The 26,719-nt window shown below is 41.8% G+C and overlaps 1 protein-coding gene across 1 annotated transcript in view; it reads right to left on the bottom strand.

Moving 5' to 3' along the window:
- LOC139155785 (dystrophin-like) overlaps nucleotides 1-25,279 on the bottom strand; it is a 180,065-nt gene extending 154,786 nt beyond the window's left edge. The window contains exons 1-2 of the mRNA XM_070731059.1: nucleotides 25,149-25,279; nucleotides 24,480-24,518 (exon numbers count right to left, since the gene is read on the bottom strand). Coding sequence (XP_070587160.1) covers nucleotides 24,480-24,518; nucleotides 25,149-25,198 — 89 coding nt within the window. The 5' untranslated portion in view covers nucleotides 25,199-25,279. The remainder of the gene's footprint in view (nucleotides 1-24,479; nucleotides 24,519-25,148) is intronic.
- Between the last annotated feature and the right edge of the window lie 1,440 nt (nucleotides 25,280-26,719).

Genomic DNA, 26,719 nt, shown 5'->3' with positions numbered 1-26,719 from the left:
GAAGTTAAAACTAATTCAAGACTTAGAAAAACAAGGCGTAAAATTAGATTGGTTTATGTATTTACAGTTACAATCAAATTGGAAAAAGACATCAGAACAGAAGGTATTAATTTACAAAAACCAGAATTAGATCAAATCCTATTGGGTCAGGATGTTAACTTGATAAAAAAAAATTACAAATACTTTTTATCAATTGAACTAGAATTTGAGCAGGTTAAGGATACAATGATAAAATGGATGAGAATTGGCAGCAATTATGGGTGAGAAATTATAAAATGACAACGTCAACTACTTTTACAAAAAAATTGTATAAGATGTTTTATAGATGGCATACTTCACCACAAAAGCTAGCTAAAATGTTTCAGAATTTGTTGATAAACTGTTGGAAATGCAGTGAGTCATCTGGCTCATTTTACCACATGTGGTAGATTTGCCTGGAAGTACATAAATGTTGGATGCAAATTTATTTATTTATTTATTACCACATGTGGTGGACTTGCCTGGAAATACATAAATGTTGGACGCAAATTTATTTATTTATTTATTGGATTTGTATGCCGCCCGTCAGCAAACCAAATAGCATCTGAGAAAATAAATCAACTTCCACATCTATGCTTTTTAGAGCAGGGTCCGATTTATTAACAAAGCCAATTTGGATTCTGCATGATTCATTCCAACTTAAGGTCCCTTAAGATTACATCCAGGTCAAAAGCTCATCTCCCATTCCCACAAGTGCAATCATGAGGACCAATCCGATGCAGGGATTTCTAATTCCTTCCTATGTTCAGTTTACTTTGGATTCTGCGTAAAGGAATTTGTGCTGCGTGGCGTAAATCTCTCACTCTCTCTCCCCTCCATTCTTTTCTCACTACCAAACTGTGTCAGGCCAACCTTTGACTTCACATATTACTTTGGGCCTGACTTTGCCTTCCCTTCCGCAAAGACCCGTCTCCTGGAATGATAGAATAAACATAGGGGTTAGCACAGTTCCAGACCATCTTACCTCCCCTCTTCAGGACCCTTGTTTGGATAATTTTCATTGAACTGCTTGACTAACCTATCAGCACCGATGTCCGACTCTTTACCCAGGTAGCCTCTGACAGAGGGTACCCCTTCCAATAAATTAGGTACTGCAAGGTTCCCCGGAAAATGCGGGAATCCCAAATTTTTTTCACTTTGTAATAGGGTTCCCCTTGAATTACTACAGGGGAAGGGGGCAGTTATGCATGTGGCCTAATGTTGGACCCGATCACTGGCTTAAGCAGGCTGCAGTGAAATACAGGGTGGATCCTCCCTAGGATTCTAGACAACGCAAGCTGCACCGTGACCAGGTTGATTACTTTCACTATTGGAAAAGGGCCCAGGAATTTTGGACCTAGCTTTTTGCTAGGCAGCCTTAACTGAATGTATTTGGTAGACAGAAAAACTTTATCTCCCACTCGAAAAGGGGGTTGGAGATATTGGTGCTTGTTTCTTGTAGGCTTGCGCTGCCTCCATCAGCGCCTTCTTGGTGTCCTCCCATCCTCTCTTCAGCTTCTCCATCTACTCCACCAACGTGATGGACGAGGGAGGTTATGTAGGTAGTTTTGGCATGGGAACGAACTCTTGACCACTGGTAACCTGAAAAGGAGTTAGTCTCATGCTACTGTGTACAGAATTATTGTATGCTACTTCTGCAAACAGCAACAATTCAGCCCAATTGTTCTGCTGGTAACTCACATAACATCTAAGGTACTGTTCCACTAGGGTGTTAGCTCTTTCTGCTGCTCCATTTGTGGAAGGGTGGAACGCAGAACTGAGTCCTTGGGTGGAGCCAATAGTGCGGACGAATTCTCTCCAGAATGTGGCTGTGAATTGGATCCCCCGATCCAATATGATTCTGCGAGGGGCTTCATGCAACCTGTAAATGTGTTTTAGGAACAACTTAGCCAGATGTCTGGCTGTGGGTAGCCCTGAACAAGTGATGAAATGGGCTTGTTTGGAGAACAAATTGATGACAGTCCAAATAACAGTGTTTCTTTGGCTCTCGGGGAGCTCTACTATGAAATCCATCGCTATTTCTTCCCAGGGCCTGCTAGATTGGCTACTTGCTGCAGCAATCCTTTTCCAGGCCTATGCTTTGTTATGGCACAGGTGGCACAACTTCTCACATAACCTTCGACTTCCGCTCTCATTCTGGGCCAACAGAACTGTCTCCACGCCAGATGCAATGTTTTCAGGAACCCAAAGTGGCCCTCTAGTCTGGAGTCATGACTCCGTTGGAGAATATCTAGTCGCGGGTTGGCAGCACATATAGCTTGGTTCCTTTCCAAGCCAACCCTTCCCTCAGTGTTAGGATTTTCTTATGATTGTTGAACCACGGGTTAGTGGGAAAAGCTGACTTCAATTTTTTCTCCCAATCCCCCTTTCCTGGTGGAACCTGCCTCCTGGTTTGGTCTCGGGTGAGAACAGGTGCAGCTTTCTCCTTACTTTCAGGATGCGGGGAAAGAAATGGAATGATTGGATTTACTTCTTACTCTCTCTTGCTATTGTACTGTGGTTTTCGTGACAGAGCATCAGCAATGAGGTTCTTCCCAGCTGGGATATGTTTCAGTGTAAAATTGAACTGTCTGAAATATTGGGCCCATCGTACTTGCTTAGGAGAAAGCCTCCATGGTGTCTTTAATGCTTCAAGGTTCTTATGGTCAGTCCACACTTCAAAAGGAATGGCTCCGCCTTCCAGAAAATGCCTCCATGCACGTACAGCAAATGCTTCTTTCTCCCAAATAGCCCACCTCCTCTCAGTGGGGGTCAGCTTCTTGGAAAGGTATGCACAAGGCAGCAATTGTCCCCTTCCATTGTCTTGTAATAGCACCGCATCATTTAAATTTAAGAAACAAAATGTGGTCCAGGGTATGCAACAAATTGCTGTTGGTCTAATTTAGTGATTATGGGAATGAATCTTTTACATGAATTACATAAAATGGGCCTTCAGTTCAAACTAACAGAATACAGAGAAACAGTGAAAAGATATGAATTATCCAATTTCTAAACAAAAAAAGGTACAGTATTTCTCAGGACTTTTGTTGAAGGTTTGTTATACAAATATGTGTTTTATGTTATCCTCAGCATAATTTTGTATCTATTACAGCCAGACAGTAAAGACAATGTAGGAAAATGTCTTCTTTGTGTTTATTAAACCTTGCAGAAGTGGTTTCCTAAGACTGCCCCTATATTGGTTTTAGGAACGCACTCTAGCAAGAATGATATGTTTTCCTTGACTTTGGGTGATTGAATTTCTTCTCGGTCTTGCTCTTTTGTATGTGTATTGGAAGTTGATTTTAAGTTTTATCTCTGCTTTTAGTTTATCTTTGATTATGTATATGGAATAGATTTTTATGGTATTAGATTACATAAATAAACAAAATAGTGTGATTTTTTAAAAACTATAATGAAATACCGAACCTTTCAATTTGATTAGGATACAAAATTAAGAACCATACTTGATAAGAACTGCAAGAAAAATCCTATTATTAAACAAAAGTCAGCCCCTGGTCCCTCAAACTAATCAGGAATGGATAATTATAACTTCTTTGAAGGATTTTATATGCTGGATTAAAAGTAAAAGAAAAAATAAAATAAAAAAACCCAAAGGCAAATAATAGTTCTGCCAAAAAAACTTACATAGATGTGTTCATATGATAATCAGAATTCAAGGAATGGAACTGTAAAGTGTTTTTTTTAAATAATTAAGATAACAACATAGTCTTAAAAAGTTACTCTGAATAGCAATTAAAATATTAATAGGTGCACAATTCAATGCTGAAACTGGATCTTTTTATTAATTTCAATCTGGAACAAGCACACCATCTTAGGCAAAAATTATTTATTTATTTATTGCATTTTTGCTCATTTATTGCATTATTGCTCATTCCGAAACGAACTCTGAGCGGCTAACTACGGTTATAAATACAAGTAAAAAACAGTAAAAACATCACTAAAATCACGTATATAATAAAAAATTATATACGTTAAATACATACTAACAATTAATCTTAATTCCAGGCCTGCCAGAAAAGCCAGGTTTTAATAGCTTTCCGGAAAACCGGTAAGGAGGAGAACCTCTGGGGGCAATTGATTCCATAGGGTCAGAGCTGCCACAGAGAAGGCTCTTCCCCGAGGTCCCGCCAACCAACATTGTTTGGCAGACAGAACCTGGAGAAGGCTGACTCTGTGGGCCCTTACTGGCTGCAGCGATGTATGAGGAAATATAAATCTTCAAGCAGGATATAAATCTAACAAATAAAAATAAAACGGTAATTTAATAGGAATAGATCAAGATCAGTGGGATGGTGATACGAATTACAAAATTTGCTTTAATGCCTAGTTTTCTTACCAGAGTAATATTCCATGAAAATGAATCCACCTGTAATTCATGCATCTGAGAAAATTCCAGCGCCACTAAGGGATAAAATAAAATAAAGAATATAACATGAGAGTCAAGGTAGATGAATCTACAGCAGAGATGAGGAACCAGTAGCCCTCCATATGTTGCTGAACTACAGCTCTCACATTCCCAGCCAGTATAGTACCGATTGGTAAGATTACTGCTAAAGAAGTGAACAAAGGAGATGATCCAACAGATGAAATTTACAGATATGATGAAGGCTACAACCAGACATAAAAGAATGATTGACTAGAATGAGATCTGGATGAAACTGAAAAATAAATAAAGAAAATGCAAATTTGTTCTAAGACATATTGTAGCTGTTTAGCGGGTAAAAACAATTCCTCCTAAAAAGAAGTTCAAATCCCTTCTCTAAATATTTTGGACTAGCCACATCTAGCAAAGACATGAAGAGATAAACTTTCCTAAGTATGGAACTACTATACTGTATCTCTGTTAAATCAACTATTAGCTCAAGACATGAATACTAAATAGATGAAACCAAAATTTAAAAAACATGAATCTGGAAGAACTTCAATGTGAAAGAACCAGTCACTATATCAGATGTTCTGTTGCTTCAAGATTAAGAACTATATTTCTGCAAGAAGGCTTGTTCTTACATGTATTTCTAAAATATTAATGTGTATTGAGCAAAAATACTAGCAATAGAATTTGGAGCACAAGATTCCATGTACTAATTTATAGAAAAACAGTGAAAACAAGTTCAAAAAACAACCCAGAGCTACAGATTTTTATATACTGCTTCAGAATAATCCAAAAAGGACTAGTAACTTTATAGAAACATTGATTATAATTGATGTATAGACTGAGCAAATAATTACCATTTCCTGATATTCTTTCTAGGATATATATATCAAGAGAAAATAATAATTCTTATGGACTTTGTTTTATTAGCCAAATTTTAAGAATGCTGTTAATCCATAAAATAATTCTACAAAGGTCACAGAAAGCAAAGGAGAAACTGTGGAAAATATCTCTAGCTGCTGAAACTCTATTGAGGTTATAAATGAAAACGAAGTCCTGTTCTAAAATAATAAATCCTAATTAGGTAAAAAGGATGGCAAGCATGACAAACACCTATGTATGAAGATGTCATACAGTTGTCAGAAGGAATTCACACCAATTTATGAAATTCCAAAAGGATTCTGGCAATAATATTATTTGATATTTAAAACCCTTTGATTATGCAGAGACTGAATAATTAACCTATTGTTTAATATATTAAAGAGAAATGTGATTGTAATAACATGACCCAAACATGCCATTATTGGCTAGTTGATGAAAACAGTTTTGACAAGTGATATAAGCCATTGTACTAAGAGATGCAATATTACGTTTATTTTACTGCATGCCTCATGTTTATATAAGATTTGCTTTTTTCACCTATTATAATGCTGTACTCATAAAAAGTTTTGCTTTTTAATTTTCTCTGATGATAATTGTTTTCTCAATTCATGTATTCCAGTTTGTCTCTAGGTTTTGCTATATGAATCTTATTACCTTTACTGACTTCCAGGGATATAGCAGCATATGCCTAACTCTCAATTAAACAGAATAATATTTTGAAGTTTAGCACACTTTTGAATTTCATGCTCAATTTACTATTACTGACTCTAAAACTGTATAGCTTCTAGATTAAAAACCATGTTAAAATAGTATAAATTATTACATACAATAATCAAAATTATCTACCTATCAATCGAAACCAGGCTGCAATAATGAATTTATGGTGTTAATTTTAAAAGGTGTTTTCAGATTATTAGGTTTTGGGTTATCATGGAAATATGGCACAGGGTAAACTTGACAGACAACCTTCCTTAGATCTAACGGAATGGATGGGAATTATTATGCAATTTCAGGGTAATTCATATCCCTTTACTAAGGTCAAAATTGAGAAGCTATGCTGTGGGGTGTGTGTTATATCATTCACTACTGAAATTCTTGTAAAGAAATATTGTGAAATACTGTTGAATAGGGTGAACCCAATCCTAAGCCCTACCGTTTACATCTGATTTACTAAGGTCTATTTTTAATGTCCCTTATATTGTTGATCATACATCAAGAAATCTATTACAGACACAATAACATAGATGTAGATAACAACATTCATTCATTCATTCATTCATTCATTCATTCATTCATTCATTCAATCAATCCAATACTTCAGATACAAAACAGCAAATAGGCTATTAGCCTCTTAATCAGGTGGAGTTAGTCTTTACAATAAGCTAAGTTATACTGTAACACTTTTTAGTATATTTAACATAATTCAATAAATTATACTAAACAGTATAAATTTAATGCTATTCATTTTAATTATTACTTGCAAACCAAATATCAGAAGTTATACAAATTTTAGTAGTATTTGTGGATTAATAATTTGGCTTTCTTTTGGCCAATATTTGACAGACTTTATGAATTAATTAGCACAAATATTTTAAAGTAATAGATACTTATTCCTGTCACATTTTCTCATCTCCTCCAATACTTACTTCATAAAGATTAAAAAGAAAAATAGCCATTTACTTCTGAAAGTCAACAATTGAAGTGAAAATAAGCCATTTTAATCTACTGGTATCAACACAAGAGGTTTACATATGACAAAATTATTTTCTGAAAAATACAGATCTTGTAATCGTTTGACAGAAAACAGCTAATAATAACATCTGTTTTCAGTAATGGCTATTTGCTGTTATTTAGTAAAACCGGTAACATCTTAGAGGATAAAAAAGTAAGCCTGAACAAATATTGTTCAGTTTAGTGGGGGGCAGGGTCTCATGACCGTAGCACCGGGATATTTCCTTCTCTCCTGGGAAATGTCCCCAAGTCCCATTGCCTGAGGGTTCTGGTCCCCTTGGACCAGACCGGATCTCTCCTGCAGGGAGAGTGACGCATGGGATGCTGCCAGAGGCCTGGCAGGGGCCGGCATGCCCCGCTGGATGAACTGGCTTGTCTCGCACTGGCTGTGGTGAAGCCGGACAGGCAGCCATACCTGTTCCAACACAGCTGCATAGAGTACGCAATGCTGTGAGGATAGCCGAATGATTCCAACTGGAAACAGAATTGGAGGACTTACTTGCAGAGGGGAAGAAGATATTTTTCTATCGATGGTGGTAAGCGGAGAGTGCCTGAATGGGATTTTAGACTTTTGTTACTCGTTTGGTTGCTGGATGGAGTTAAAATGGCCTGGAATTGAAGAAGGCAACGTGCAATGTGGCATTTCAGCAAAAGCTTCTAAAGTAGTGAAATTGCCCATCATTTGGATTATTTTTAACTCCCTAATTGGTTTTCTTCGAAATTTGCACTTTGGAATTTGGAATTTTTAACTTTTGTTGTGGAATCCTTATCTTTCCTTTCTTCTATAAACAAAGAACAACGTAAATCCGGAAGTAGCAGCAAAATCAGAAGTAGCAGCAAAAGAGTTATTCAGAGCTATTCAGAGAAGAGCTATCCAGAGAAGATTTGGAAAATTGACCACCCAGAGACATCATGTGGCCAGAGGAAATATAGCAGTCTGCTTTTGGTTTAAAGATAGTCCTCTTCCTGTTCCTCCTATCCCTCCTCCTCCTGCTCCCGCCCTTCCTCTCTCACAGACTTACTTTCAAACTGCTGCTGTTCCTGCCATGACCCATTAGATGTTTCCAGTTAATCAAGGGCTACAAGAGCCTGCTAACATTCAGGCCATAATTTCGGCGGCGGTCTCCCAGAGCATGTCTCAATGCATGCAATTGATGAGAGGGCCCCAAACTACTGCCCTGAGTGTGGCCCAACCCACTGTCTCAGGAGTTTTCTCTGGCCTGCCACTAGCCCAGATAGGTCAGCTACCACCGCAGATGTCTTGTGCAGCAGAGTTTCGTAGCACAGTAGAGGAGGATGACAGGGGCCGGATTTGGAGTTATCCGATGACGAGGGTATTCGCCGAGAACCTCCCATCACTGCAGGTATCTTTCACCCTTCTTTATTCCGTTCCTTGTTATTCAAGGCTAGGAGTGCAGACAATTTAACTGCCACAGCTTCTTCGAGCACTCCTGGATCAGACATTAACCCCCTCTTTTCTTTAAATACACTAGAGGCTCAAGTGATTCCTTGCCCTCCTCTATTTGTAGAATCAGTTCAACAACAGTGACTCTTTCCCTCAGCAGGGCCTATGCTCTCTGCTAATGACAGAAAGTTCTTTAATGTTGGCCCAGAACTGGCTCCTTGTCTTGAGCCACCTAAGGTGGACAAGCCACCCCGAGTCTGCGGAGAGGGGCGGCATATAAATCCAATAAATCTAATCTAATCTAATCTAATCACTCCCATTACCGCCCTCCTGTCTCCCACAAATCTGCCGGGCGAGTCAGCAGAATTGATGAAATTAGAGGACAAAAGGGTTGAACAGACACTCATCAAAACGGTGGTCTAATAGGGAGCTGTTTAAGAGGGATGGTTTGCATCCATCATACAGAGGTACCCAGGTGCTCGGTGAGGAATTCAGAACTTTTTTGGACAGGCATTTAAACTAGGTAAAGGGGACAGAGATGTAACTGATGTGGATGATTTCTGTCCCCGACCAATGAGGATAAATCAGTTTCTGGAAGCTTATGAAAAGGGAGCTGTAAATAGAATAGATGTAATTGTTGATGATAAGGGGCAAACTAATAATGAAAATAATGTTCTTCGGGTAATGTGCACGAATGCTCGAAGCTTGAGCAACAAGCTCTGTGAATTAATGGCCATAATATCTAGAGATAATTTGGATCTGGTTGCCATAACTGAGACATGGTTTAAGGATTCTAATGAATGGGAAATATCCATACCAGGATATACACTGTATAGGAAGGATAGAATAGAGAGAAAGGGAGGTGGAGTAGCCATTTATGTTAAAGAAAGTCTAAAAACAACACTAATTCAAAATATGTGTAAAGATCTGGAGACTCTCTGGATTTGCATGCAAAATAAAGACGGTTCTGTCATTAGAATTGGGGTGATCTATAGGCCTCCAGGGCAATCTGAGGAATATGACAACAAGATGGTGGATGAAATTACCCAAATGGCAGTAAAGGGAGATATTGTGGTTATGGGTGATTTCAACATGCCTGATGTTGACTGGAATATCCCCAGTGCCCTTACATGCAAAAGTAAGAATATAGTAGAGGCCTTTACAGGAGCAGCTCTGGCACAGCTGGTTAAGACACCAACTAGAGGGGAGAATATTCTAGATTTAGTTTTTACGAATGGGAATTGGGTTTCAGAGGTCAATGTGGGAGAAAATTTACTTTGCAGTGACCATCTATGTTTGTGGTTTGATGTAAAAACTGATTGTGAACAATCCTATACTGCAACCAAAGTATTGGATTTCAGAAAAACAAATTTTAATGCAATGGGGGAATATTTAAATAATGAATTAAAGGGGAGGGATAAAATGGCAGGAGCGAGCACCCAGTGGACTGTATTAAAAAAGGCCATCTTAAAAGCCACAGGACTGTATGTAAGGCAAATAACTAAAGGTAAAAGGAAGAAGAAACCACTATGGTTTAGCAATGATGTAAGGGCTATAGTCAATGAAAAAAAGGCTGCCTATAGGAGGTATAAAGAGTCTGGAGGTATAGCTGATAGAGAGGTGTATAAAATGAGACAGAAGGAGGCGAAACAGATAATACATGCTGCTAAAGCCTCAAAAGAGGAAGAAATTGCCAAATCTGTAAAGAAGGGGGATAAAACCTTCTTCAGATATATTAGTGATAGGAAGAAGAAAAACTGCAGCATCACGAAGCTTAGTACAGTAGTACCTCTAGATACGAGCTGCTCCACATGCGAATATTTCAAGTTACGAGCTGCGACACGAGCAAAATTTCTGTTCAACACCCGAGCTCAAATTCAGGATACGAGCCGAGCGTCCACTAGGTGGCGCAAGAATTCCATTTTTTTATTTATTTATTTATTTATTTATTACTTGGATTTGTATGCCGCCCCTCTCCGAAGACTCGGGGCGGCTCACAACATGTAAAAAGACAAATCATAAGTAATCAACAATTTAAAATTTTAAAGATTTAAAAAACCCCACAAACTAACAGACTCACACACAAGCATACCATATATAAATTCAACGTGCCCAGGGGGGGGGATGTTTCAATTCCCCCATGCCTGACGGCAAAGGTGGGTTTTAAGAAGTTTACGGAAGGCAGGAAGAGTAGGGGCAGTTCTAATCTCCGGGGGGAGTTGGTTCCAGAGGGCCGGTGCCGCCACAGAGAAGGCTCTTCCCCTGGGGCCCGCCAACCGACATTGCTTAGTTGACGGGACCCGGAGAAGGCCCACTCTGTGGGACCTAATTGGTCGCTGGGATTCGTGCGGCAGGAGGCGGTCTCGGAGATATTCTGGTCCAGTGCCATGAAGGGCTTTAAAGGTCATAACCAACACTTTGAATTGTGACCGGAAACTGATCGGCAGCCAGTGCAGACTGCGGAGTGATGGTGAAACATGGGCATACCTGGGTAAGCCCATGACTGCTCTCGCAGCTGCATTCTGCACGATCTGGAGCTTCCGAACACTTTTCAAAGGTAGCCCCATGTAGAGAGCATTACAGTAGTCGAACCTCGAGGTGATGAGGGCATGAGTGACTGTGAGCAGTGAGTCCTGGTCCAGATAGGGCCGCAACTGGTGCACCAGGCGAACCTGGGCAAACGTCCCCCTCGCCACAGCTGCGAGATGTTGTTCTAATGTGAGCTGTGGATCGAGGAGGACGCCCAAGTTGCGGACCCTCTCTGAGGGGGTCAATAATTCCCCCCCCAGGGTAATGGACGGACAGATGGAGTTGTCCTTGGGAGGCAAAACCCACAGCCACTTCGTCTTATCCGGGTTGAGTTTGAGTTATCACGGCGCGAAAAGCCAAATCTAAATGCATTTGTTTGAGATACGAGATGATCAACATACGAGGTCAGCTCTGGCACAAATTAAACTCGTATGTCGAGGTACCACTGTACCGGGAATAATACATGCATTGATGGGAATAAGGAGATCGCTGACCATTTCAATAGTTACTTCTGTTCAGTTTTCTCAAAAGACACCTTACAAAATAATACTATAGAGGGATATAGCATTGCTTCCAGCTGTACGGATTCAGCTCCAGTGATCTTAGAAGCCGATGTTTTAGAAGAACTTGAACGATTAAAGATAAATAAGGCAATGGGTCCAGATGGCATCCACCCCAGAGTTCTTAAAGAACTCAGATCTGTCATTGCTACCCCCCTGACTGATTTGTTTAACCAATCCCTGTTAACAGGAGATGTTCCTGAGGATTGGAGAATGGCCAGTGTTGTGCCTATCCACAAGAAGGGCAGTAGAGAAGAAGCTGGTAACTACAGGCCAGTTAGCTTGACATCAGTTATAGTTAAAATGATGGAGACTCTACTCAAAAAGAGGATAAATCAGTACCTAAAAAACAATAACTTATTGGACCCAAATCAGCATGGCTTTACTGAAGGCAAATCATGTCAGACTAATCTCATTGATTTCTTTGACTATGTCACAAAGGTGTTGGATCAAGGTGGTGCCGTGGATATTGCCTACCTGGACTTCAGCAAAGCCTTTGATACGGTTCCACATAAAGAGCTGATAGATAAATTAGTGAAGATTGGACTTAATCCCTGGATAGTTCGGTGTATTTCAAGCTGGCTGAAGCATAGACATCAGAGAGTTATTGTTAATGGCGAGTATTCTGAGCAGAGACAAGTTACAAGCGGTGTGCCACAAGGGTCTGTTCTGGGTCCTATTCTTTTTAATATGTTTGTGAGTGACATAGGGGAAGGTTTGGTAGGGAAGGTTTGCCTATTTGCCGATGACTCTAAAGTGTGCAATAGGGTTGATATTCCTGGAGGGGTCTGTAATATGGTAAATGATTTAGCTTTACTAGATAAATGGTCAAAGTAATGGAAACTGCAGTTTAATGTTTCCAAATGTAAAATAATGCACTTGGGGAAAAGGAATCCTCAATCTGAGTATTGCATTGGCAGTTCTGTGTTAGCAAAAACTTCAGAAGAGAAGGATTTAGGGGTAGTGATTTCTGACAGTCTCAAAATGGGTGAGCAGTGTGGTCGGGCGGTAGGAAAAGCAAGTAGGATGCTTGGCTGCATAGCTAGAGGTATAACAAGCAGGAAGAGGGAAATTATATAGAGCGCTGGTGAGACCACATTTGGAATACTGTGTTCAGTTCTGGAGACCTCACCTACAAAAAGATATTGACAAAATTGAACGGGTCAAAAGACGGGCTACAAGAATGGTGGAAGGTCTTAAGCATAAAACGTATCAGGAAAGACTTAATGAACTCAATCTGTATAGTCTGGAGGACAGAAGGAAAAGGGGGGACATGATCGAAACATTTAAATATATTAAAGGGTTAAATAACGTTCAGGAGGGAAGTGTTTTTAATAGGAAAGTGAACACAAGAACAAGGGGACACAATCTGAAGTTAGTTGGGGGAAAGATCAAAAGCAACGTGAGGAAATATTATTTCACTGAAAGAGTAGTAGATCCTTGGAACAAACTCCCAGCAGACGTGGTCGGTAAATCCACAGTAACTGAATTTAAACATGCCTGGGATAAACATATATCCATCCTAAGATAAAACACAGGAAATAGTATAAGGGCAGACTAGATGGACCATGAGGTCTTTTTCTGCCGTCAGTCTTCTATGTTTCTATGTTTCTAAAACCCACCAAATTGGCGCTTGGGCGGTAAGAGTGGCCACTTCAGCTTCCCTTTTTGCCCAGGAAAATTTGACCTGGTTGTGTGATCTACAAGATAGAATTGCACCTGATGATACCAGTTCTCAGCAGAACATTGCCAAGATGTTCGCAGCGCTCGCTTTACTGCGGATGCTTCACTCCAAGCAGCCAGATTTGCCTCATGCACCATGGCAACTTCCACTGTGGCCCGTAGGATGCTCTGGCTTCGTTCCCAGAATGCGGATGCCAAACACAAGTGGAAGCTCGCCACATCTCCATTCGATGGACAACATCTCTTTGGACCAGCCTTGGACCCTCTGCTAACCGAGGACAAGGACAAACGTAAGTTCTTGCCTCCTGCTAATCACAGAGGTAACTCAAAATTTGTCTCTAACCAAGAAGGTATTTTCACTCTCCCGCCCAACCTTCTTTTTCCTTTAGGCAACTGCACTCGTACAGGCAACATAATTCCTACGGGGGGTGCCAGCGACCCTTCCAGAACCAATCCTTTCAAGGCAGAGGTTCCAAACGGCCCTTTCGAGGAGGAGGTAGTTCATTCCACCGTACCAAGTGAGTCACCGGAGGATCTGGGTCCTCCCATTGGTGGTCACCTGTCTCTTTTCGCAGACCAATGGGAGGAAATCACATCTGACGCATGGGTCAGGGAGACGGTAAAATTTGGCTTCTTCCTACAGTTCGTCTCCACTCCCCCACAATTCTTTATCCGGTGCCCTGTGTCTAACAATTTGGCCAAAAAGCGCCTCATGAAAGAGGCCATTGACCATCACTTTAGGATTAAGGCCATTCATCAGGTGCCCGATCTTGAAGCTGGATCAGGATTTTATTCCATCCTTTTTCTGGTCCCCAGGGCTTCGGGAGGGTGGAGAGCCATTCTGGACCTGAAAAGATTGAACCGTCATATTTGATACAGGCGGTTCAAGATGCATTCACTTCAGTCCATCTTGGCATGTATACAGAAGGGCGATCTCCTATCCTCTATTGATCTTACGGAGGCCTACCTCCATATCTCTATCCATCCTGACTTTCAGCAGTTCCTTATATTCTGTTATGGGGGCATTCATTACCAATACGTGGCACTCCCCTTTGGCCTTTCCTCAGCCCCCAGAGTATTCACTAAGATTCTGGTGGCCTTAGTGTCCCACCTGAGGTTACTCCCTGTGCGTATTCATTGTTACCTTGATGACATTTTGTTACTGGCTTCCTCTAGATCTCAAGCCTTCCACGACATCCAGGTAACATTATCAGCATTAGCTGACCACGGGTTTTCTATCAACAAGAGCAAGAGTTCCCACTTCGTCCATTATCTACCTAGGCGCCATTACTGACTCCCTGGAGTGTAGGGTGTTCCTTTCCCAGGAGCGTCAGGCTAGCATTGCAGATCTAAATTCTGCCATTCTGCGCCAGCGCAGGGTTCCACTATGCCTGTTTTCCACGCTTCTGGGAAAATCCATTTCGACCATCCTATTGTTCCTTGGGCATGCCTACATTCCAGGGACTTGCAATGGTTCCTTCTCCCTTTCCAAAAGCAAGGCCGAGGTTCGTCTCCACTAAGGGTCTTCCTCCCTCCAAATGTCCGCAACTCTCTATTATGGTCTCCAGAGAATTTGAGCTGAGGTTCCTGTTTCATCGAGCCATCCCATCTGGTGCTGACCACGGATGCCAGTCTCTCGGGATGGGGGGCCCACATTCATTCCTCTGTGGCCCAGGGACTCTGGTCGAAGCAGGAGTCCTCTCTGCCCATCAACATCCTGGAGTTGCGTGCAGTTTACCTGGCCCTCCAAGAGCTGAGCCGGCTAACGGTGGGTAAGCATATTCTGGTCCTCCAACACCACAGCCAAGGCTCATATCAACAGGCAGGGGGGCATCCGGTCCCCCGCCCTAATGGAGAAGGTCAGAGTACTTTGCACTGGAGCTGAGAACCACCTGCTCTCCATCACGGCGGACTATATCGCAGGGGAGGACAACACCACAGCAGACTGGCTCAGCCACTCCACAATAGCTCAGACGGAGTGGAGGCTGCATCCCAGCATCTTCAGGCAGATCTGTGTCCGGTTCGGTCGGTCTCAAGTGGACCTTTTCGCTACCAGTATGAACACTCACCTGCCTCGGTTCTTCACCAGGTTCCGCTGTTGGGGGGCAGAGGGCACGGATGCTTTCCGTTCCCCATGGCCGGAGGGACTCCTCTATGCGTTCCCTCCCCTTGCCCTAATCCCCAGAGTGATACGCAAGCTATTGACGGAGGGAGCGGAACTGGTCCTGGTGGCCCCATACTGGCCACGCAGACCCTGGTTTGCAGACCTTGCGACCTTGTCTGTATCCCCTCCTTGGCGTCTTCCAATGTTAATCAACATATTGAAGCAGGAGTCAGTATGCCATCCAGACCCCCACTGGATGAAACTGACCATCTGGAACTTGAATGGCTCACATTAGTCAACCGCCAGGCAATGTTCCCTCTAATTTTTTTTCAGTGTGGGCGGAAAAGTATAGTGTCTGAGCGGCAGTCCCCTTGGAACTGGGCGGCATAGAAGTATAAATAAGTAAGTAAGTAAGTAAGTAAGTAAGTAAGTAAGTAAATAAGAAAAAAATCCCTTCTTTTTTATTAAAAGAAATTAATAATAAAAATAAACAAAATCCATTACTATTAAAACTAAAACAACCAGAAAAAACACACATAACTATTAATAAAAACAGTGAGGGCTGGGTTTTTTTTTCTCTGTTATGATTTAAGTGCTTTTACCATATGCTTTAAATCAAGAGTCACTTCTCTCTCTGTTTCTCTCTTTCCTGTCATCCTCAATCATTTTCTCATTTCTCTTTTTTTCTCCCCTTTTTCTATCATTTCTCTCTCTCTTCCTTCCACTCTTCTCTCTCTCTCTTGCTTTCTTTCTCTCTCTCACTCTCTTCCTTCCTCTCTCATCTCTCTCTCTCTCTTTCTTTCTTGTTTTCTTTCTCACTCTCTCTCTTCCTTCCTCTCTCTCTCTTGTTTTCTTTCTCTCTCTATCACGCTTTCTCTTAGGGAAATATATAGATTAGGGCAGATTATGGCATTGCATTTAGCAGTGAAAATAATTAGAATAGTGAAGATTATTGCACTGATATGACAGTGACACACAGATTAGGGAAGATTATTATGCTGGGATTGGCAGCAGGGTTTATAGATTACGGAAGTTTATCACACTAAGAACGACAGTGGAAAATATCTAGATTAGGGAAGAATATTAATATTTTGGTCTTTTTTAATGGAAGATACTTTTCGCATAAAATAATGGAATAATAATGATTTATATTTACAGTGGTACCTCGAGATACGAGTTTAATTCGTTCCGGACCTGCGCTCTTAAGTCGAGCAGCTCTTATCTCGAACGACTTTTCCCCATAGGAATTAATGTACATAATTTTAATTGGTTCCAGCCCTCAAAAAACTCACAAAGTTAGTCTAAATTATGCAAAAAGACATTGCAAGAATAAATGTAACTTTACTTATTAATAAGATGATAAGCTGAGAGCTTTCCTTCCCTTCCTCTTTTTACCCAAAACAATCAACATGGCAAACTTTTATTTTTATTCATTAAACTGTAGTTATTTATTCAACTTCACTGCCACCCAATCCTGTAGAGGGAGGAAAGAAGGGAGGAAGGAAAAGGAAAGCAAGAAATGGAGGGAGGAAAGGAAGGAAGGAAAGAAAGGAAGGAAGGAAGAAAGAAAGGAAGAAAGAAAGGGTGAAGGGACAGGAACAGAGGAAGGAAGCAAGGAAACTTATGAAAGGGGAGAGTAACTTCACTGCCACCCAATCCTGTAGAGGGAGGAAAGAAGGGAGGAAGGAAAAGGAAAGCAAGAAATAGAGGAAGGGAAGGTAAAAGAGAGAAAGAAAAGAGCAAGAAAGAAAGAAAGCAAGAGAGAAAGAAAGAAAATGAAAGAGAAATAAAAATAGAGAGGGAGAATGAAAGAAATGGAAGGAGGGAAGGAAGGAGAGAAAGCAAGAGAAAGAAAGAAAGAAAGAGAAAGAAAGAGAAAGAAAGAAAGAAAGAGAAAGAAAAAAGAATGAAAGAGCAAGAGAGCAAGAGAGAAAAAGAAAGAGAGAGAGAAAGAAAGAAAGAAAGAAAGGCAACTTCAAAGAAAGGCTCACTGAGCATCTCTCTCTCTCTCTCTTTCTATCCCTCTCTCTTTCTCTCCCCCCTCTCCCCCCCTTTCCCTCTCTCTTTCTCTCCCTCTCCCTCTCTCTCCCCCCTCTCCCCCCTTTCCCTCTCCCCCCCCAGGCCGGCAGCGATGTTTTAAAACAGCCGCGCCGTTTGCGAGCTAACTCCTGAGGTGCGGAAGTTCGCCTTTGGCGTTTGGGCCACTCGGAATGTGAAATTCAAAACAGCGTTCGGATCCCCCCACCCCCAGCAGAAGCCAAGGACCCCCAGAGTGGGGCGGCAGGGGAGGCGACCGCCTCTCCACTCACCAAGTGCCGGGATACGAGCCGAGAAGAGCCGGGCTGGTTTACTTTCCTTCCTTCCCGCGCTGATGCAGAGCCACTCGAACAAAGCGTCACGCCCCCCTGACGCTTTTGGCGGCAAAAGAGCCCAGCGTCGCTTCGGAAGCCGCCGAAAGCATCAGAGGGGCGCGACGCTTTGTTCGAGTGGCTCTGCATCAGCGCGGGAAGGAAGGAAAGTAAGCCAGCCCGGCTCTTCTCGGCTCGTATCGCGGAGAGGGGCGGCATACAAATCCAAGTAATAAATAAAATAAAATTAAAAAATGTCTCTCCTCTCCCAGCTCTTATCTCGAGTAGCTCTTAAGTCGAGCAGCTCTTATGTCGGGGTTCCACTGTATTCTGATCTGCTAAAGTAGAAATGTTATACTGAAATAATGAAAGAAGTGAAATAAATGAATTGAGTAGGAAATGTATTTTAAAATTTCTAACAGCAGCCCTTCCTCCTATGTATAGATTAAGATACGATATGAATAGTGGTTTTCTTTTTTTTCCCTTTTCCGCTCTTCTTTTTTATTTACTTTTTTCTTAATTTCTTAATTAAGTTAACTTAATTTTTTTTCTCTCTTTCCTTCCTGGGTTTTTAGAGATGTAAATTTGGATATTTTCTATTGTTAAGGGCGGTTACGATAAAATGAGGGTTTCTTTTTAAATGAAAGTAGGAATGTGTTTTCTAAGAATGCTAGAAAGGGAATGAAACACGATGGCATAGTTAGGAAAAATAGCAAATAGCCAAGAGAAATTTAGATAGCTATAGCACTTTAAATATAAATGAAAGTGAAGAACATTATCTAAAATCTGGATGATAGCACTTGGAAAGGAGGTAGCACAGGATGAATGATATATACCAGAAATAATTGGATAAATAATTAGAAAAATTTGATTAATTTGACTAAGAATTTGGCATTTGATATTGTATTATATTTTGATTTGAGGTATGTAAATTGGAATCTCTGTAAGGTGTGAAAAACAATTAAAAATGTATACCTCTCCCAATAAATATCGTTCAGTTTAAACTGCTTTAAACAGAAGAACCGTTGCACTTACCTGAACGATCTTCTCGATGCACTGCAAGGAGAGTCCAAGGTGGGTGATACTTCAGCCTTATTGGAAGGGACTGAGTTAAATATTAGCATAAATAACGGGTCCCGCCCCCATACTGCCTTTACTGGGTCAGTCTATAATAAAAACGAAGTCATAGTGTTAATCAACCATGAATTTTATTAACTACTGTTAACTGAGAACAAATGAGAATTTAAAATCAACTGTAGCCATAAGACCTGTGCTCCTGGGCCAAATAGCTGGGTTGGGTTTGGACTCTCCTTGCAGTGCATCGAGAAGACCGTTCAGGTAAGTGCAACGGTTCTTCTCCATTGCACTGCTACGGAGAGTCCAAGGTGGGATATACCCAAGCTTAATTATCCGGGGCAGGAAGAGGCTGGACCAGGTGCGCAGGGGTATTGCACACACTTTGCAGCACTCTACGTCCGAAGGCTGCTTCAGCTGAAGCATATGTAACTAGGTGGTAATGTTTGAAAAATGTATTTGGGGCAGCCCAAATGTCCTCAATTGGTGCTTGAGTTGCCTATGCCGCTGATGTGGCCGCACTCCGCATGGAATGCGCCGTGATGCCCTTAGGTATTGGAGTGGGGCTTAGCTTGTACGCTGTAATTATGCAAGAACTTATCCAGCGACTAATAGTCTTAGGTGAGACCCTGGAGCCCATGGAGGCAGGAAAGTAGGACACAAATAGGGATTCCGTCTGATGTAAATTTTCAATGCACATCTTACGTCAATTTTATGCCATTTAAGTTCCAGTGGGTGTGACCCATGGGTGCAGAAGTCTAATCTCCTGTGCTTGATGGAAAACCGTGTTTACCTTAGGCAAGAAGGAGGGGTCTAATCGTAGGACTATTCTGTCTGGGTGGAAGATACATAAGTCCTGTCTGACTGAGAGTGCTGACATTTCTGAGACCCTTCTCGCTGATGTAATAGCTGTCAAGAAGGCTGTCTTAACAGATAATAGTCGTAGTGGAATGTCCCGTATTAGTTCAAAAGGAGGCTTAGTGAGGGCCTGCAGCACTAGGGGTAGGTCCCAAGTTGGGAAGTGGTGGACTGGTGGGGGTCAAATGTTAGCTGCTCCTCTAATGAAATCACATACCTATGGATGTTGTGAAATTGGTTGTGCAAATTCTGTTTTGAGAATGGTGGCTATGGCTGCTACCTGTCTGTGTAAGGTGTTTGGTGCTAGTCCTCTGTCTAGACCGGTTTGCAGAAAGGCTAGAAGTTGAATCACAGAGGGGGACTGTGGGTCCAGGTTCTGTTTCCTGCAGAAAGTGGAGTATGCTGTCCATGTGGTTTGGTAAATCTGAGTGGTAGATGGACAGCGTGATGCCTGAATGGTGTTAATGACTTTTTCCGGCACTTGGAGTCTCCTTAATCTGTCCCCCTCAAGTGCCACATGGCAAGTTTCCACCAATGTGGTTCTGGGTGAATCACGGATCCCTGTGTTAATACTATCCTGTGATGTGGTATGCGCCAAGGAGGGGAGATCGATAACTCCTTCAAATCCGCGAACCACGGGCGTCTGGGCCAGTATGGTGCAATTAAGAGTATTTCTGCTCTTTCCCGTAGGAGCTTGTTTATCACTCTCGGGATCAGGCATACTGGTGGGAAGGCGTATAGGAGGCCTTCCGGCCAGGGACAAAGCAGTGCATTGACCTGTTCTGCTCCCGGTGTCGGGAAGCGGGAGAAGAATCTCGGGAGCTGATTGTTGAGGTGGGTGGTGAATAGATCCACCTCTGGTCTCCCGTATCTGTGGGTTATTTCCTGGAAAAGTGATGGTTGCAGACTCCATTCTGCTGGACCGATGGTCGTCCGGCTCAGCTAATCTGCTTTGACGAGTTCGAGATGCCGGAGATATGTTCGGCTCTCAGGGATGCAAGGTGTTTTTCTGCCCATCTGAATAGGAATGTGCCTCCAGCATGAGACGGTCTGATCTCGTGCCCCCTTGGTGGTTGATATGTGCTTGTGTAGCCACATTGTCCGTCAGCATCAGCATATGTTGGTGTCTGACTTGTGGTGCGAAGTGTCGAAGTGCCAGGTGAATCGCTTTGAGTTCCAGGAGATTGATGTTCGGGTTTGTGAGGTCCTCTGTGCTCCACAACCCTTGGGCTACCCCTGATGTTGAATGGGTACCCAAGCCTGAAAGGCTCGCATCTGTTGTTATCGTTACCTCCTGATGTGGCAGGAAGGGGGACCCCTGTTGGAGAGCTGGAGATCTTCACCATGAAAGGGATCGATGCACTTTTGCTGAAATTGTTACCTTTCTGGAGGAGTGGCTGATCCAGTTCCTCTGGAAGGGGAGTAGAAACCACTGTAGTGGTCTGGTGTGTAGTCTGGCCCAAGGAACAATGTCTATGCAAGAGATGAATAATCCCAGCAGTTGGGATAGAAAGGCTAGCGGAACTGTTTTTCTTCTTTGTAGTTCTGCTACCATGTCTCTGATCCTGTTTTGACGCTCGGAAGACAGGTAGACCCTGCCTGTCGCGATGTTTATGTTGGTCCCCAAATGAGTTAGTTGTCTGGTTGGGGTCAGGTGGCTTTTCTGGTAGTTGACTGAGAAACCATGATTCTCTAGTGTTCTGATGGTTTCCGTCAGGTCCTCTCATGCTCAGCTGGGACTGCTGGACAATATTATGATATCGTCCAGGTAAGCCATGATTCGCAGAGGTCGGGTTCTGAGTCCTGCGGTCAATATGTCCAGTATCTTTGTGAACGTTCGTGGGGCTGACGTTAGGCCGAAGGGCATGGCCTTGTACTGAAAATGGTGATCCTCGAAGCAAAAATTTATTTATTACTTTATTTATTACAAAAATTTATTTATTACTTAGATTTGTATTTATTATTACTTAGATTTGTATGCCGCCCCTCTCCGAAGACTCCGAAGACTCCGAAGAAGGAACTTCCTGTATTCCGGATGTACCGGTATGTGCAGGTACGCCTCTTTTAGATCTATCGATGTCAGCCAATCGTTCTGATGTATTGCTCCAAGGATTGTCTTTAATGAATGCATTTTGAATCTGCGGTATCTCACAAATATGTTCAACTGTTTTAGGTTGAGTATGAGCCGGCAACCGCCAGAAGCCTTGGGTACTATGAATACTACTGAGTAGTACCTTGACCTTCTTGATGTAGGGGAACCTTCTCGATTGCACCTATCTCGAGGAGATGGTAGATTTCCTGGTGCAGAAGTTCTCTTTTGTGCTGGTTGAGAATCACTGGACATTGGAGAAAACGGTTTGGAGGTCGCTGTAGGAATTCTATAGTGAGCCCCTGGGTAAGTGTATTTAACGCCCAGGTGTCTGCAGAGATAGCCTCCCAGGAGTCGGTGAAATGTTGAAGCTGGCCTCCTATGGGGAAAAGGTCTCTGGAGTCACTTACTTCTACGGTAGCCACCCCTGTTGGAGCCTCTAAAGGGCTTTCTGGGTTGCTGAAATTGTCTATTTCTGTCTCCGTAGTTGTTCCTGTCTATTCTATAGGCAGGTTGTGTGAATGACCCTTGGGTGTATGACCTGTTGACTGTGGGTGTAGCCAAAAAAGTCTCTGCTCGAAAGGGCTGGCGTCTAAAATAAGGGGTGGGACGTCTTTCCTGACATCTATAGGTTCTGGGCAAAATCTTCTTTTTGTCCTTGTCCTCTATAAGGACTTTGTCAAGGGACTCCCCGAACAATTTTGCCCCATCGAAAGGTGCTGAAGCTAGACGCCATTTGGACTTGCCGTCTGCTTGCCAAGTGCGGAGCCAAAGCAGCCGACAGGATGATAGGTTTGCTGTCAAAGTTCGTGAGGAAAATCTTACTGATGATGATGTGGCATCAGCCGAGAATTCGGCTGCTGCCAACAATTTGTTGATATCTTGCCTCAATTGGCCATCCTCCGGGCCTAGTTTTGTGAGCACCTCTTGAAATCACAAGATTGAGACTCTGTTGAAGAATGACGTGGCTGTCGATGCCTTGAGTGCCCATGCCGCCATTTGGTGTGATTTTTTAATTACTGGAATCTCTGTAGTTTGGGCTGGCTCCCCAAACCTATCTGGGGACCAGTCTCTGTCCATGGCTGATCCAGTTCCCTCTGGGAGTCTAGGGGGTGTAACAGTGGTCATTAACCCCGAATTCTGACCTGGTGTTGGAATTGTGAGAGCTTGAGGCACTGGTGCCTGTTTTTTTGCTGCTTCAAGTTGGTCTTCTAAGGCCTTGATGCGTTTTTCTGCTGCTTTCAAGGCAGAAGATGATTGCAAACTTTCAGGTTTGGACCTGGAGGAGTGTGATTTCTCCTTGGTCTTTGTTGGGGGTTCCGTTGTCCCCTGTTGTGGTACCTCAGCCATTATTGAAAAGTTATAATTTGCTGAGAAATGCGAAGGGATCTGTTTTCTAGCCACGATTAGATATAGAATGACTCATTCAAAATGGTGGCCGCCTTTTAGGAATGCCCCTTCCTGTGTTGTAACAGGATATCCGGGCTACTTGTAGGTTTGATTGGACTCACGAAGTGTCAATCATGCCGTTCCAAAATGGCGGGCAGAGGTTACTGTGCCCAAAATGGCGACTGCCTGTGAGGTGCTGCATGCCCCTTAGCTAGGACCGTTGGCTTTCTATATTTGGCGCGTGTTATTTCTGTCGCACCTAGCCTGTGGGGTTCTCGGCACTCAGAAAGAGACTCCTGGTTAGTTCTTTCGCCCCCTCGTCACTCTGATCGTTGGGGCGTAGTTTTGGCGGGAGATTTGAAAACCGTGGTTTTTCTGAGTCTCCGTTTTCGCCGCCGAGCCTCTTGTCTTCCACCTCCTGGTCTGGAAGGTCTCGGTGGTTGCCGAGTCTGGGGTGTGGCCACGTAGGCCGGGTCTCCCCCTGCCCGTTTGCGACTCCCAGTCTTTGGAGCTGTACCCTCGCAGGGAAGAGGCTCCGACTGGGGCAAATGTTGCAGGCAATACTCCTCAGAGCAGGGGCCTGTTCCAGCGATGGTAAGTCTCTCAGCTCTGTATCCTATAGAGAGAAAACAAACAATATATTAAAGGCAGATTTAACCTAAATAATAATTAACAATTGAATCTTTAAAACGTTTAATAATATTATCAGAAAACTCCTAAGGAGTCATAGGAGGAAGAACTCATGCGTCCCTTCACTATGACTGAGTTTTTTAGACTGACCCAATAAGGGCAGCATGGGGGCGGGACCCGTTATTTATGCTAATATTTAACTCAGTCCCTTTCAATAAGGCTGAAGTATCACCCACCTTGGACTCTCCGTAGCAGTGCAGTGGAGAAGGTGAAATTTGCGCATAAATGGAGTTGCTCTTATATTCATCAGTCAAAGTTAAGATAATAACCTTTGTATTTGTATAGGCCTACTATGTTACAATATATACTGAATAAAACCTCTGTATGGTTTTTCAAAATGTATAAGTGCATCTCAAAATTATCAGTTTAGGAACCAAAAGTTTGAATTGGTTTGAATAACCAAAAGTGGTTATTCCTATTCCAATTAAATATTTCTCATTTGCAGATAAAAAAGAAAGTTTGTTGAACTAAAATCTTAAATGACTTAAATCTGCAAAGTAAAAATAACATATAAAGAAATATTGTCTACACAATTTGTGAAATACATTCATATCTGTTGTTTCTACTAACTTGATATGGGCTTGTCTTTTCTATCAGAAACATTAATAAAAGGGGAATGAATGATGAAAATGGACACATGGAAAAAAATGAACAGAAACTAAAAAGAAAAGTGAGGGAATGCAACAGCAAGCAGCAATAGCAGTACACTTTGGCAAAAGTACTCACGCAGAATCTACTGGCCAGAAGTTGATCAGAGTAACAGGACTGCAAGACAAAAAATGAGGAGGTGAAGAGAGAGACAGAAAAAACTTAGCAGCAAAATAATTACGGAAGGTTAAAAAAACAAAACAAAACCCAAAATCAAGAAAATCCAGTAGACTAATGTGAATGTCCATGAAAGCAGCCAAAACATGAGAAAGGAAATATTGAGAAAAATGGAAAGATAGCAAGCTGCAGTGCAATTTCCATTAAAGCAAGTTTTAATAACCAGCAGATTTTTTCTATTAATCTTACAGGATTACAAGTGATTATAACCAAGACCACAGCTTGCCTTTTTCTTTCTATAAAAATAAAGAAATATGAAAGAAACGAAAAAGAAATTATGTAGTCAGGAAATATAGGGAGAAGTGCCAATTGGCCACTGAAGCTGACTGTAGATCTGAAGGTCAGCGGTTCAAATCTCATCACCGGCTTAAGGTTGACTCAGTCTTCCACCCTTCCAAGGTGGGTAAAATGAGGACCCGGATTGTGGGGGCAATATGCTGGCTGTTAAAAAGTGCTATTGCTAACATGTTGTAAGCCGCCCTGAGTCTAAGGAAAAGGGCAGCATAAAAATTGAACAAATAAATAAATAAATAATTTTCAAATGAGATATTATTAATATTCTTTACTCACGTTTCCATGTTGTCTCCTTCCAATACTGTTTGTACAGGCAAATAACCCATTCTCGGATGTTTTGCAAAATATCTTTTTGTTCGGAATTTATTTTTTAATACCTTGCCAAAGTCGCGGACATCTTCTCCTGAAGTAGTCTGAAAGCAATATTTCAGCAATAAAATTTTATTAGGGTGTTTTGTTTTGTTTTTTGAAAACTTTTTACATCAGTTGTTTGTTTTGCGACTTTTTAAGTAAACTATGTTGTAGTCATTTTAAAAGGCCACAAATTTAATTATATATCCATACTGGAAGTATCTCACAATCTGGTGATTTACAATTTACTATCAAATATACTTTTAGAATTTGCAAAATATATTCCTGAACATGATGGATGCAAAGAAACATCTAGTTGAATATTAAGATTTTCCTCTATACTTTTAGCCATTTAGCCACAAGACAGAACTCTGCGATTGCAAGATTAAAATAGATCAAATGATAAAATACAAGTATGTCAAAACCATGATATTATGTAATTTTTTTACATGATAAACATATTGAGAGTAAACTGGCAAACAACTTTGCAACCAAGCAAGCAAAATATCTGTAAAGCATATAGCTTGAAGAAAATGTAGGAATAAAAGTATCCATTTTAACTGTTATCATGTGCAACAGACTTCTATTATGCTTATTAGACTTAAAATAGATATTTTTAACAGATGGAAAGAAACAAAACTTTCTCTCTTTCCATTCAGAATAGTTCTAATCCCAATAAAATACAGTAATTATTTTCCTTTTTTTTTTTTAAGTAAGACTCAGTGTCTTTTGGACACCTCATTAATATTTCAAGTTCCTTTGTGAAGACTAAACTGAGCAAATCTTTCAATTAAAGTATCAAATCCAAAGCTTCAGCTCTATTCTGACATATCAATCATGGTCCCAAAGCAATGGTCCATTCATGGTGGACTGTTACCCCCCCCTCCCGACTTGGGAAGCACACTTTGGGGGAAAGTACATGGACATATCCAGGGCCGCCATCAGGAATTTTGGGGCCCCATACAGCCTAAGTGTCTGCCCTCCCCCCACCATTTTAAAACTACTGCCCCCAAATCCTGTGCCATGCCCACCATGGCCACACACCCTGGGCAAGCCCTGCCCCGGCCCTCTGAGGTCAAACATAGCCCTGATGTGGCCCTCAATGAAATTGAGTTTGACACCCCTGGCCTAGAGGCTAAATCCTATGAACAAGGGCTAAGAGAATGAGTATGTTTAGCTCAACAAATAGAAAACTGAGGGGGAATATAATAGTAGTTTCCCAATCCTTAAAGAGCTGCCACAGAGCAGATGGCATCTATTTATTCTCCATGCCACCTGAAGGTAGTACAAGAAGCAATGGGCGGAACCTCACCAAGAGGAAAGGCAATCTGGAAATAAGGAAAAACTTGGGACTGGGCGGCATATATATATAAATACATAAATACATAAATACATACATACATACATACATACATACATACATACATACATACATACATACATAAATAAATAAATAAATAAATCCCTTCTTTTTTATTAAAAGAAATTAATAATTT

This window comes from Erythrolamprus reginae, unplaced genomic scaffold (assembly GCF_031021105.1).
Source record: "Erythrolamprus reginae isolate rEryReg1 unplaced genomic scaffold, rEryReg1.hap1 H_58, whole genome shotgun sequence".
Classification (NCBI taxonomy): domain Eukaryota; kingdom Metazoa; phylum Chordata; class Lepidosauria; order Squamata; family Dipsadidae; genus Erythrolamprus; species Erythrolamprus reginae.
The sequence above is the reverse complement of the archived record's forward strand: the minus strand, read 5'-3'. Positions and strand labels throughout refer to the sequence as shown.